Source organism: Antennarius striatus, chromosome 18 (assembly GCF_040054535.1).
Source record: "Antennarius striatus isolate MH-2024 chromosome 18, ASM4005453v1, whole genome shotgun sequence".
Lineage (NCBI taxonomy): Eukaryota > Metazoa > Chordata > Actinopteri > Lophiiformes > Antennariidae > Antennarius > Antennarius striatus.
Window position 1 is genome coordinate 16,923,277 of NC_090793.1, and position 13,489 is coordinate 16,936,765.

Here is a 13,489-nt window from a genome sequence, read left to right on the forward strand (position 1 = left end):
AGGTAAGATGTTCCTTTTTCTTGTATGCATATTCCATTCTCATAAAAGATGGTGTTTTACACTATAGAGACGTTACTGTGACTCCATGGTACATAGTTATTTCCAAGCGGTTTTTGGGAAATTAGGCATAATTTGTATAAAAAAGTGATAAAGTCACCAAAGATTTAGTTTTGTCGGAGCAAATTCAGAAAATGATTTACTGTTAAATGCATGCTTATTAGCATAACTTATCAGAACTGTAATACATTTATATTATTATGAATAAAGGTGGGCTGAGGAATTATTATTAAGTGATTTACCTGTCAACCCTTATAACCCTCTAACCCTGTGAAAGTGACAGTGAAGTGTTTAAATTGTCAACAAATCAGCACCAACCACAGTAAACTAACAATGACCTGGTTCTATCAATGCCATTGAGTCTGGGAGACTACTAAAGTAAGACTTTGAGTAGAGATTACCTCTGGAGACCGTTGATTGCTGTTGCGATCAGATAGTGGTCCATGCTGCTGAGGGTTATTTCAATAGCAGAGTTCTGTTGAGGCTCAGCCCTGGTTTTTGGCTCCATCAGGTGTCTGTTGGGACAACTGCAGCAGAAGCTTGGGAAAGACAAGAATGGGCAGACAGGAAAAACACATCTTGTATTCAGAAGTTCACTTTTGAAAAACTTTTACCAGACATAGCCTCAAGCATTTACAAAGAAGCGCAGCTCACTCGGCCGTCACATTCTGTTTATTTCACAAAGCCAAGATGGAGACAATTATTGTTCTTGTCTTGAGCCAGCCTATGCTGTATCATGTTGGCAGATGTTGATTTCTGTTACAGCTGACATTAAAAAACAGAGATAAGGTGCATGACATTTAGTTTTATTTTGCTTTTTTTTTTAAATTTAAACATGCATTTATGCTAATATCTTTGATACATTTGCTCATCAGTGCAAACCCTACTGACAACAACTTTGATAATTAGTTAAGTTAGTTAAGTCATTAATCAAACCATTTTCTATTGTTTATAAATCCTAGAAATGGCTATGCTCTACAGGGGTGTCAAATTAATTTTAATCAAGGGCCACATCAGCATAATGCCTGTTGCCAAAGGGCAGTTGTACCTAATAAATGTAACTAAATGTAACGTAATGTAATGTAAGATAAATGTAACTACTCCTTAATGTTAAATCATTCTGAATTTATTATTTTTTCAAGTTACAACATTGCAGTTGCACAGAAAAAATGTTTGCCTACTGCTCTGTTTAAACATGAATTCTTTTAGTCAGGTTATGAAACAGACTTAACTCCATCAGTGAAGTACTAAACTATCCAAGTGAATGAAGAAAAATAACATCAAACACAATTTAAGACATTAACTTAAAAATGTTTGTGTCAGAGTTCAAATGAGTTTAATTACTAAATTGTGGGAAATGTAGTTTCTGGTCAAAGCACTCTACCTATTTATCTTTACACACTCTGACCTATGCTCTCGGCCACAAAAAATGATGTGGCGGGCCACATTTGGCCCTGGGCCTTGAGTTTTACACATGTGCGCTACATCAATCAGCCACAACGATCGATCACAACAATACATTGTTGCTGTAGCTGTTGGTGCTTTTACTTTATGACTGAGTTATTTAATTTTAGTCGAGATCATGAGGAATGTCTTTATACTGTGGAGTGGGTGCGTACATGTGTGTGTGTGTGGTGTCATTTACGATATGACAATAGCAGCGTCACAGCTTGAAATCTATTTATTTTCTCAATGTTATCATTTGCTTTCTTCATCCCATTATTTTCCACTGACTTCATCTTCTGCATACAGTATGTGCAAAGAATTCCCGCTTTTCATTCCTTATCTTCTGCGCTTGTCAAAATGCCTAAAAAAGTATTCATCCTGCCTCCTGCTTTCCTGCCAAATCTGATACACTGAAATTTAAACTGCGATGTTAAAGCTCAAAGCTGCCGCTCTTTTCTTTTGAAGTACTGATGGAAGTATTAATTGGTGTTTTTCATCATGTTAAAGGTATCAAGTCAACATACCGTCTGATCATATCAACTCTAATTTCCCTTCATAAATAGTGTTCAAAACAAGTTACTCTAATGGAATCGACAGACTAGATTAAAGAAATGTTAGTAAGTTTATAGTTTTTGGAAATAGTTTATCATCTTGTCCTGTTTTCTTGCTCCTGTAACCCCAAATCTCTCCTTTATTATTTCTCCTCTTCTGTCTATTTGACTCTTTTGTCTCAAAGTATTTGGTTCTTTTAATCTCTCCTAACACTCCCCATACTTCCCCCTTTCTTCCTTTCCCCCATTATTGTTTATATGTTGCCCTTCATGGCATCTCATCTTTAGCTATTCCCCCATCCCCCCTCAGTCTCTGTGTACCCCCCTCTGTCCCCCAGCTTCCACCACTCTCTTCTGGTGCCCTTTCCTTTTTTGCCCTTCATCTGCATCACATCTTCCTCTCTCCTGCTCAGACTCCCTGTGTCGCTGTGGCACCATAGTAATCACCACACTGGTGATTCGGAGGAGGGGTGTTGTCAGGGAGACATGAGAGGCGGTTGTCATAGAAACAAAAAGAGTCAGGGAGAAAGAGAGAGAGAGATGGAGGGATAGCGTAGGGGTGGACTGGGTGTGACAGTCAGTGAGGTTGAAGAGTAAAAATAGAAGCTCTCTGACAAGATTCTCCTCCCTCCTTCTCTTCCTTCCCATCTCCACACCTCCATCCCTCTTATCCCCCATTGTTCTTTTGCTGTCTGCCCAGCACCATGGGCAGCCAGCTGTAGCATCTTGTCTTCAACTGATGTTCAACAGTCTGTGACCTTCAAGGATGGCTCCGAGTGACCTCTGTGATTTTTGTCTGAACTGAACACTGGCTATCAGATTTAATTTGATCTCTCTGGTGATATTCTAAATATACAACTGAGGAACATGTATTTGTCTTCCTTGTATCTCACATAGCGTCTCTCTGTTCTGAGATTTTGAGATATTTTTTCCAGGAAAACTATGTTTAACAACATTATTTTTATAATCATTAAGCAGAATTTTAACTCCACTTATTAAAGTTTTAGTTGTGTGTATCACCAGTATACAAATGAAAGTAATTAATGAATGCTATCTTAAGTCAGTTTTCTAATGTGACTTTATTTCAGCCAGTAATCTAAAAGCTATAATGATGACAAAACAGTGGTATCAAATCGGAGAACCACTATGCATTAATGTAAAGCCTACTCAAAGCTGCAGACATAAAATGGAATAGAGGAGGGAAAGGAATATGTAAATGTTTAAAAAGTGGTGTTCATCTATTTGTGAATGTAATGAGAAGGGCCATTCATGCGCTGTGTGACTGGACGGGAAGACATATAAAACTGAAAAAGTAAGGCGGGTAAAGTAAATGTCAACAGGTCCATTAGTTCATACTGAAGATTTGAACGTTTAACAGTTATAAATGTCCACAAATTTCCCCAAAGTGTCTGCAGCTGTAGTCAGGAGGAACGAGTCATTCCGCGAGGACTATTTTCAGCAGTGGATTAATCCACTCCTGCTGCTCCAGTGACTGACAGCAAGGCGGTATATGTGGCACTAAGTCAAAATAAACTTCAATGTGTGTTTTATTGGTAATGCAGGAGCACCAGGGAGGCAAAACTACATTTACTAAGATTATAACCTGTCAGTTACAGTTAGAGATGTCACTTCGTTTTTGTAATACAGTCTTTGGACAACAAATGTTTATAAATTACTGACCAGCTGAGAAATAGATTTTACCAGACGAGTGGTTTAAGGCAAAGAATTAAAAAAACAGCTATTAATGCTAATGTTTAATATTGAAAAGAAAGCATTTTAGCTTGTAATAATGAAGAAATAATATTTATTGATGCTTTCATTCGTCCAGTCTCTCTGCTGAAAAACATATTCACATAGTTTGTGGATATGGCTGTTTCTTCTCCGAAATACAATTTGGGTTTGAAATTTGAGTAAAATAATTGAATTTAGACATTGAATGTTTTAACTTCTCCACTATGAATAAAATCAATGACAGGAAATAGTCACGAGCATTAGTAAGATTGACATAACTATACAAGGTGTTGTGTGTATGGGGGTTTCAAACTGTGAGGCGTGCCTCGAAGAGGGGCTCCGACTGTGTGGGGCCACATGGAGTGACAATAGACAGATACTGAGAGGTACTGTATGTCAGTCTTCTGAGGGAAGGTGTTGTGGCAGAAACGCACAGCACATGGTTTTATATTTACAATATGGACTCTATTCTTGCATCTACATAGTGGTGTGTTGGGTCTTCTTCAGTCCTGTGCCAGAAACCTTGATTTTTGGAAATTCTGTATTATTTCTGAGTTGTTCTTACGTCTGCATTCCTCTGGACAAACGCTTCAGCTGTCAGCTCTATCATTGCTGCCACGATATGGTTCAAAGCAGTTTTAGATGGACAGAGGCACGATTATCTTTTGATAGAATCCAGTGAAATATCAGCTAAAGGTCACTAGCACGCTTTCAGATGTGACAGTTTGATAAGACTTAAGACTTGCTTTATTATTGTCGCTAAGAAGCCAGAACCTCAGTTGCCAATAATACAAATTGCTGTGCTCAAACTAGAGAATTCATTTGAATTTTGTCATATCATTGCTTAGACTGACCAAAAGTTTAAGAATATGAAAGGTGCATTTCTTGCATAACACCCACTCTCTCAAAGTCTGTGGAAACTGAACAACCCTGTCTTTCTCTCTCTGGCTGTCTCTTTCTCTGTGGTTACAGTAGACAATTTGTTTATGGAGGATTATGCAATAATTCTCATTCACAATCAGTCATGCTTGACAAATTGCTCATGCTATTTTTTTGTGCCGGCCTTGTGTCTGCTGGGGTGATGTCAAAATAGCATGAGTTGCTATTTTCATCCGTTTCTGAACATGGAAAATTAATCAGGCATTTGTTTAAGTTTTAGAATAGAGACCATAAGCTAGCTAGTGATTTTTAACATTATCAAAAGTCCCTGTCACCTCACAAAATACATATTATACTGCAATTATTACCTGGTTTTAACTCAACATCTAATAGAATAAAATAGAAAAAAATGGCAAAAAATTTTGCATTGAAAATGGTTTATTTATAAAGGTCATCTTCGCTGTGATATAATATTCTATAAAAGACATTTTTCTTGACATTATTGGATGCCACTTCTCAGGAACAGAAGGGGAGATTGTGAGCATATTTCACATTTTGTCAGGTACTGAACTGGTGACACAAAATTGAAACTCTGCTAATGCAGTGAAAGCCTCCATTTTCTCAGGAGGTAAACAAATTTCTTCGAAGTCTGTGCTGAATTTATGAGACAGGGATTTTGCAAAATGTTTTCTCACTGCGAACTCTGCATCTTTTTAGACAGGGGTGAACAAACCCTTAGCCCCAACATTAGCCTTAACCCAACCCTGAGTTTTGCACCAAAACATGAACAAAAAGGCAGGATTCTAACCTATGTTAGCACTCAACAGTTACTATTTATAGTTATATTCTATACTTTGACTCACACCTTACCTCCTTCTTCCATGAGGATTGTACTAATATCTTCTGACATACAGGAAATCAAATCCAGAGCAAGAAGGAGATTGGCAAAGATCAAACTCAGGCTAAAAACACCCAGAATACCTGTATTTGCACCTTTTCTTCCTGTGTTTGTTTGTTATCACATATAAGTTACATTACTTATGCTCAACATTATCTCACAACGTCAGTGTTGTAAATCACAGTCTTTATTAGATAGAGAGGGAGTCCACTAGTTTATCCAGGATAATTGTAGTCTTCAGTGATGTCTCAGTAATCTCTCCAAATGTCTTTCACTCTGTATCAGCATGTGAACACTTGCTCTCATATGGCAACTGAGTAACTGTGACAGACATTGAGCAGTCTGTGCGGATCCAGGTTTGCCACGGTATATGTGTGTGCAATCATATGTTTTCTTGAGTGCATGCTTGTGCACGCTTGTCACTAGGGGCTTGATGCTGAAATGATGTTCCAGCGAATGAGGAAACATTTGGGGCTGTCATGTGACTTTGTGATGTCAGAGAGAGAGAGAGGGGGAACAGAGATAAAGAGAGAGAGAACAGAGATAGAGAGAGAAAGAGAGAGAGAGCAAGGTGCAATTTAGCCCCACAGCTGATCCGTGCAGCGCTCAGAGAGAAACCGAGACGACCAGACATACAGTCACTCTCACGCCTCTGCTTTATCTTTTTCACACACACACACACACACGCACACACACACACACACACACACACACACACACACACACACATGCGTGTCATGCACATCAGCTCATTTATACATGTACACAACCGCAAGGCATTTCTTTAAAAAAGAAAGGATGTACTTCTTCTTCGACTTTCCCAGCTCAGAACACTTTGGATATTGAGGACATTTCTGCCTCCTGGACAAGTGTAAAACTGCACTTACTGGTGATAGAAAATAGCAGGAGACAGGAGGAAGAAGCAAAGACAGGTAAAGAAAAACATAAAGACTGAAAAGGCAAAGGAGAAAATAAGAGAGAAAATAAGAGAAGAGAAGAGACCAAGCCAGCAAAGAGTGAGCCAAGGGGATCTGACAACAGACCAGGAGAATGTCCTTCCTTTCTGGTTCGTCCTGGCAGCAGCCTGGCCTCACACATGGCAGCAGTGCATTTGGACAACCTTCTGCTGGGCATCAGAAACAGCAGCAGCATCAATTGCAACAAAACAATCTCTCTGGTGCCAGCATTCCTGCAGTCCTGGCCTCTTCTGCACTATCACCCTGCAGCCCAGGCTCTGACCTACAGAGTGGCTGGAACTGCCAGACCCAAATGGGAACCGGGGAGAAGGCTGCTTCTGCTGCACAGGGTGGGTCCAGAACAACACTGATGGAAGGTGAGATTAAATTAAGCCAAGGTAGGTCTGAGGGGATGTTTTCTGGGAATGTGGCGGAGGCCCCAGGAAGTCCAAGCTTCAAGATGCCAGTGTTAAAGATAGAGTATGAGGGATCCAGAGGGGCGAGGCCAAGGGAGGATGCACATATGAGAGAAGCAGGAGGGTCATTAGGGAGTTCAGGACAAAGCCCATGCAGCCCCCTTTCTCCCCACTCATCCCCTTCTTCTTCGGTACCTTCCCCCCCTGTCTCACCTGGAAGAACCTTTCCAAGTCCTGCCTTTGACCATACACTCACATCAAACTCAAAATTTGGTCAAAGTAATCAACATCAAAACTGCACTGGCAGCAAAGATGGATACATCCAGGGATCACAAGTGTCTACTCAAGCTGAACAGCTTTGGGAGAGAAATACATTAAACCCTTGCTTCAGCGGAAATGCCAGATCAAGTCCAGGAAATAAAGAGGATGAGATTAAATCTGTTACATCCTCTACATCTGCTGGCCTGCTCGGATGTGCGACAGAAGAATCTGTCCCAGTTGGAAATCAAACTATCAAGCCATATTTTGAAAAGCAATGTGTAACTGGTACAGTCCCTCCTGTTGCTGACCTAATCACTGGAAAACCTGAAACAGGCCTGCCCCCTGAGCTTCAGGTGAGGGCTGGAGGAGGTAGTGTGGAGGAAACAGAAAGCTTAGGTCACACTGAAAAGGGGAATATGGGACCAACACCAAGCAGAGGTGTTGCAGGTAATGTTGCAGTTCATTGCCTCTCTCAGGATATAAATCATGCTGATGATGGGAAAATGGAATCACGTGTTAATTTAAACAGAGAGACAAAAACTAGGCAAAGCAATGAACTACCACAGCGGACTGCAGTGAGACGTGCAATGTCTGACTGTTCACATCTGGCTGTTCCCATGGTAATGGCTGGAACATACCCTACTGGTATTGGAGGCTCACCAGTGATGGCACCCAACATGCCGAATTTTTCTCAGATGGGAACAGTGGGTCCTCCAAGAGCGCCCTACCCACATATAGCTGTTCGACGCTCACTCACAGTCACAGACGGCAGAGAACCTGCAGCTGCAATGGCAACAATGATGTCATCCACACCCATGACATCACCATTAATGCCCTCATCCCCACCTCCTAAAAGGCATCATGGGAGTTGCGAGACAAATTTTTTAATTGCTGTTCCAACCCCTGTGGGAACGTCCATTAACAGCACTCAAGATAATAAACTAAACATAACGGGTAAGAGTTTCTTCTTGTGTGCCTGTGTTGAGATGGATGTGAGAAAAGGTGTAAATAATAGTGTTTATATTTAATTACCTTAGTTTTGTTCAATATTCCTGAATCAGTGCCTGGATGTTTCATTTAAGTTATTCTGATTGGACTGATGTTATGCCTACGGATGGCTGTTTCCACCAACTGAAGAAACAATTGCCTGTTGGCTAAGGCTGCCATAATAACAGTCACTACCATAACTACATTTCTCGCTACCTAGCTACATTCACCAACAACTATGAGAAGCATGCATAACATTGACAATCGAGTAGTTTGTACATAAAGGACAAAATTAAAAATGGTCCAACAGCATCAGAATCTTGTAGGAGCAGCAGGGTTAACCAATGACCCTTATACTCTATGCACAATCCACATGACATAGAATTTCTAAGACCTGAACCACTAATGCCACTTAGCTGTACACACTTTGCTGATGTGCCTTGAATTGAGGCTGTAAATTAAACTTGCATCTTGTTTACAGCCTGATAATTACCTGAATAATTAGATTATCTGTCTCTGCAGTTACTTGTATTTTTATGTCACACAGATCTTACATACTTTTACATAGAATCCTGAAAACATGTTTCGTGTTTTCTTTCTTCATAGGAGTTTGTGTAGCCTTTCATTTTACCATCAGTTTACAGTGAGATCATAGAGTGCAATTCCATCAGGTGTCTTTACATGCGTTACATTTATTGTCACTGCTCTTTTCTGTACTAAGTTGAAATCGCATTTCATGCACAACACAACCATTGGCATCCCTTTAACATGAAATGATTTCTTGTATTCTAATAATGTTTTTAGACACAAAATGTGTAAGCTGAATACATTTTATATTCTGGAACTGGAGTCTAAACAGGAGTCTAAAGAAGCCAATGACGTAGTAACAGCCTCTAAGGTATACATTTCCCCATTTTTTAAATGCAGTAGGTCAAAAATGAAATAACTGAGCAGTAATAAAAGTCCTCAACCCATAAGATAATGAATTTTGGCTACTAACCTTATAATTAAAGGGTAAGGGCTAGGGTTAGTAATAGTAATAAATTATTACATTATTGGCCAAAAGTTATAACGTTATCGGATCAGAACTTTTTTTTTACGTTATTGGCCCATTACATTTCAAAAACGGGCAAATTAACACATTATCGACTGTTATTACTTTATCGAGTAATAAAATGTTGCTGGATTTAACAGGATCCAAAATGTATTTAATAACTATTATATTTTTATACCTAAAAGCAACAGTGCCATAATTTTCATTCATAATTTGAATGTATTAATTGCACTGTTAGCATTACCATTTGATGAACAATTTTAGAGCACTTTCAAGTAGAGGTTACTATTTATGTAATATAATGGCAATTAACTGACAATTTATTTTGCAGAATTTTCCTCTTGTTGGAAAATATTTATTTAGATTCAGTATTTAGTGTATGTTTCTCTGTCTCTGTCGTCTTTCTGTTCAGCCATGTTTTGTTTTTCTGAGTGCAGTCGGCATAGAAAAGCTGGGACATTGATTAGACATTGACTGTGACTGTGCTCTTTCAAATATAGAACAGCTATTTCCAGCATATTGTGTGTGTTTGTGTGTGTGTGTGTGTGTGTGTGTGTGTGCGTGCGTGCGTGCGTGCGTGTGTGCCTGTGTGCGTGTGCCTCTGTGTGAGATGAGCTGTGAATCTTACAGAATTTAAAGGCACACACCCCCAAAGGCATGCTGACGTAAATGGCAAAGGTGCAACTTAAGGTGTGTTTTATTTGTTTGGCACAGAAAAGCATCACCGCTGCAAAAAAATGCACAAACACTTATGCAGAAAAACACTTATGCAGAAAAATACCACAGCTGTAAGAGGAGGAGGATACAAGTGTGAGTCTTGAAGCCAGAGCTGAAATGACGCTGTGATAATACGCAACCAGTTTCATCGGGCAGATGGGCTCAGCTACCTGCAGTCTTGATTAAAAACACTTCTTAATGTTGGAACCAGTATTACTGAAACTCTTCTGCTTCCTGAAATGCTGCCTCTATGGATTTGTTTTATAACTGTTTGAGGACAGAAGAAAAAACAAACAGGACTGGACTCTTTGCTCAAAGCTTGTAGGCAACTGTTAAATGTGTGATTACTGGAAAGGAAATGAAGGAATCATGTGAATGTGAGCAGGAAAATCCATATGTAGAGACATGTCAAACATAAGTCGAGGAAAAAGGTAATAAACGGTGAATGGATGAGTAAAAATGTGGTATAGGTAGTGATGGAGATGTTATTACAGCATGAGAATTTTACAAAATGAAAGTTTGCCAGACACACTGCAACACCTCACTGAGGGTAAAGCCAGTGTTCTGTGTAATGTATATGAAATAATCATGTCAATAATTAGTCTATCACTGTCTATTGATTGTCCTGTCTATCATTTATCATGCTAGTATGACCTTCGTGTGTGTGTGTGTGTCTGTGTGTGTGTGTGTGTGTGTGTGTGTGTGTGTGTGTGTGTGTGTGTGTGTGTGTGTGTGTGTGTGTGTGTGTGTGTATAACAGAGAGAGAGAGAGAGAGAGAGAGAGAGAGAGAGAGAGAGAGAGAGAGAGGCTGCAGTTAAATATCCCTACACAGCTCCGTATCTATTAATGTCACTAATACTCTAATTACATGATGGTCAACTTGATCTCTGTCACAAACAAGCACAGACTGTTATATATGCACAGTTGCATACAAACATAGTCACACACACATACATGTAAACACACACACACACTACACACACACACACACACACACACACACACACACACACACACACACACACACACACACACACACAGATTGCCAGCAACAGCTGTGTATGGTAGCATGGTATTGGTAAGAAAGACATTAGTTTGTATTGAAGCTAAATAATGAAGTCATTGCATATTAAGTTTTTGCCCTACTGTGTGTGATATGTGTATATTTTGTGAGTTATGAACTTATTTTTGGAATTTAGCTGTTTTTTATTTAACCTATAAGAGGATGGCTTTGACCTGGATGAAACACAAGTTTTGTTTCTTTTGAGTTAGTTTTCAACTCTGGTGGGCTCACACCTGCAAAGGGAACCAAACAGGATGGGTGTAATGTGGATTGGGAGGCAGTGACAGTGGGACTCATGCTTTGTCATATGATTGTGTGATAGGAGAAATTTATGAAGATTAGTAACTTTATACGGTTTAAACTAACTTCAGAGTGAACACTGATTGATTTAAACCAAGTATCATTTAATGTCACATTTAAATTATTGCATAAAGTAGTATGACTATGCAGGTGTGCCAGTGGCTCAGGGCTGTTGGATTAGAACAGTATATCTACATCATGGAAGCAAAGAACAACACAAACTAATGCAAAGCCTGAAGAAAAAAATGAAGCCTCTTATTGACTTAAGTTATATATTATACATACATACATAGATAAAATCACATATACAACATGCACAAAGAAAGGCAAATGTAATTCTACAGTACCTTTCCACAATGAGGTAATAAAAAGACATGAGCAGTTACAATATTATTACAGTTACATCAATAAATCTACAATACATCTATAATATTCACCTGTTTTGGATTATGCATTTTCTGCTCCTGTATAATAAATATTCTACTCCTCTATATTAAGTATACTCTCCTTTATATTATAAATATTCTCCTCTATATTACAAATATTACACTATTCTATATTATGTGTAGAGTAATATAGTAATAATAAATATAATAATAAAGATAATATAGATTGGTGTAATATAAATATTGTAAATACATGTAATATACTGTAAAATATAATATTATAAATATTACACCACTCTGTATTATGTAAACTGTCCTTTATATGTACCTCGATAATATAAATATTCTCCTAATCTATATTATAATAAGGGTGTGATTTGTTGGGGAAGTGGGGGCAGATTATTTCCCCTCTGGTTGCATATCTAACAACAATAGCCAGGGTCAACTGTTGATGTTGAAGATTGATGGTAGTCTGATGCACACCATCACACCATCATCACTGTAAACATTTGACGTAGTGGAATCATTGGTCTCAACCAGTTTACCACCCAGACCTAGAATCATCTGCTGGTGTGACCTACAAACAACAACCCACAAAGACATTCCTGTCTATAAATAACTGAAATATATTTGGAAGAAGCAAATTATCTTATGTTAGATTTTGTTGTTGAAACCATTCTTACATAGTGAGCTCTAGGTGTGTCCACCACAGAGGTGGTCGACAGTGTTTCTTGAGTCAGGTACCAGATTGTGTTTTTTTGACCATTAATAACTTCATAGCAAAGTTTTTAATATTTAACCACATCTACAAAAATTCAGGAGTTCAATGACTGATTTGTTTAAATGTCTGGAATATTTTAGTATGCTCTTTAGTCTGAACCTTTCTGAAATTCTCAAACATTTACAACTACTGGGAAAAAAATCTTGTATTTAAACCACAAAGCATTGTTTAAACCAAAAGTTTAAAGTTTAAAGTTTTTTTGATAAATAAATACAATAATAATAGCAAGAAAAGGCTGTAACTGATTAATCATTCCCAATTCAATAAAAAAAAATTCTATTGCTATTGCTTCTATTACTCACTACCTAAGCAAACTTTAATAGTTTTCAAATAAATAAATTAATAAATATGTGTCTTGCAGAACAGCAAACTCTTGTATGATAAGTAGAAGGACATTCAGTCAGCTGCATACTAAAAAAATTTCAAAAAATTATTTGAATAACATGAAATTTAATCCAAATATCCAATTATTAACCAAATAAAGTGATCTGTATCAGAATAACTGGACCAAAGCCAGAATTCTAACAATATGAAATGAATCCCTTGAGAAATATGAATCCAACCCTTTATCTGGATCTATTCCCCAAATCAGTAGATCTATTCTTCTTGACCAATATGTTAACAATGATATCCCCTTTCTCATAGTGAAATCTGACAATAAAGAAAAACAGGAGAAGATAAACAAGATTAATCCCTTTGACAAAAAAGAGAAAGAAGAGCTGCAGAAGCAGAACAATGGACCAGACAAGGACCAGAAGTCTGATAAAATCATCAAAGATGAGGACAAGTTGGAAAAGATGGATGCAGAAAAAATCAAGACCAACGAGAAGGTAGAGAAGGTGGACAAACCGGAGAAGACCAACAAAGATGACAAGAAGGAAGACGAGAAAAAGCCAGCAGAGAAGAAGGAAGAGAAGGGAGGAAAAGGAACGACCAAGACTCCCCCAAGCAATGGAAAGAGTTTGCGTAGTCCTGACAGCAAGAGCAAGGTGGGTCTCACACACAC

At 38.4% G+C, this 13,489-nt stretch overlaps 1 protein-coding gene across 1 annotated transcript in view; it reads left to right on the plus strand.

Annotated features, from left to right (window-relative positions):
- LOC137611772 (microtubule-associated protein 4-like) overlaps positions 1-13,489 on the plus strand; it is a 52,007-nt gene that overhangs the window by 24,064 nt on the left and 14,454 nt on the right. The window contains exon 7 of the mRNA XM_068339867.1: positions 13,129-13,472. Within this exon, the coding sequence (XP_068195968.1) occupies positions 13,129-13,472 (344 nt within the window). The remainder of the gene's footprint in view (positions 1-13,128; positions 13,473-13,489) is intronic.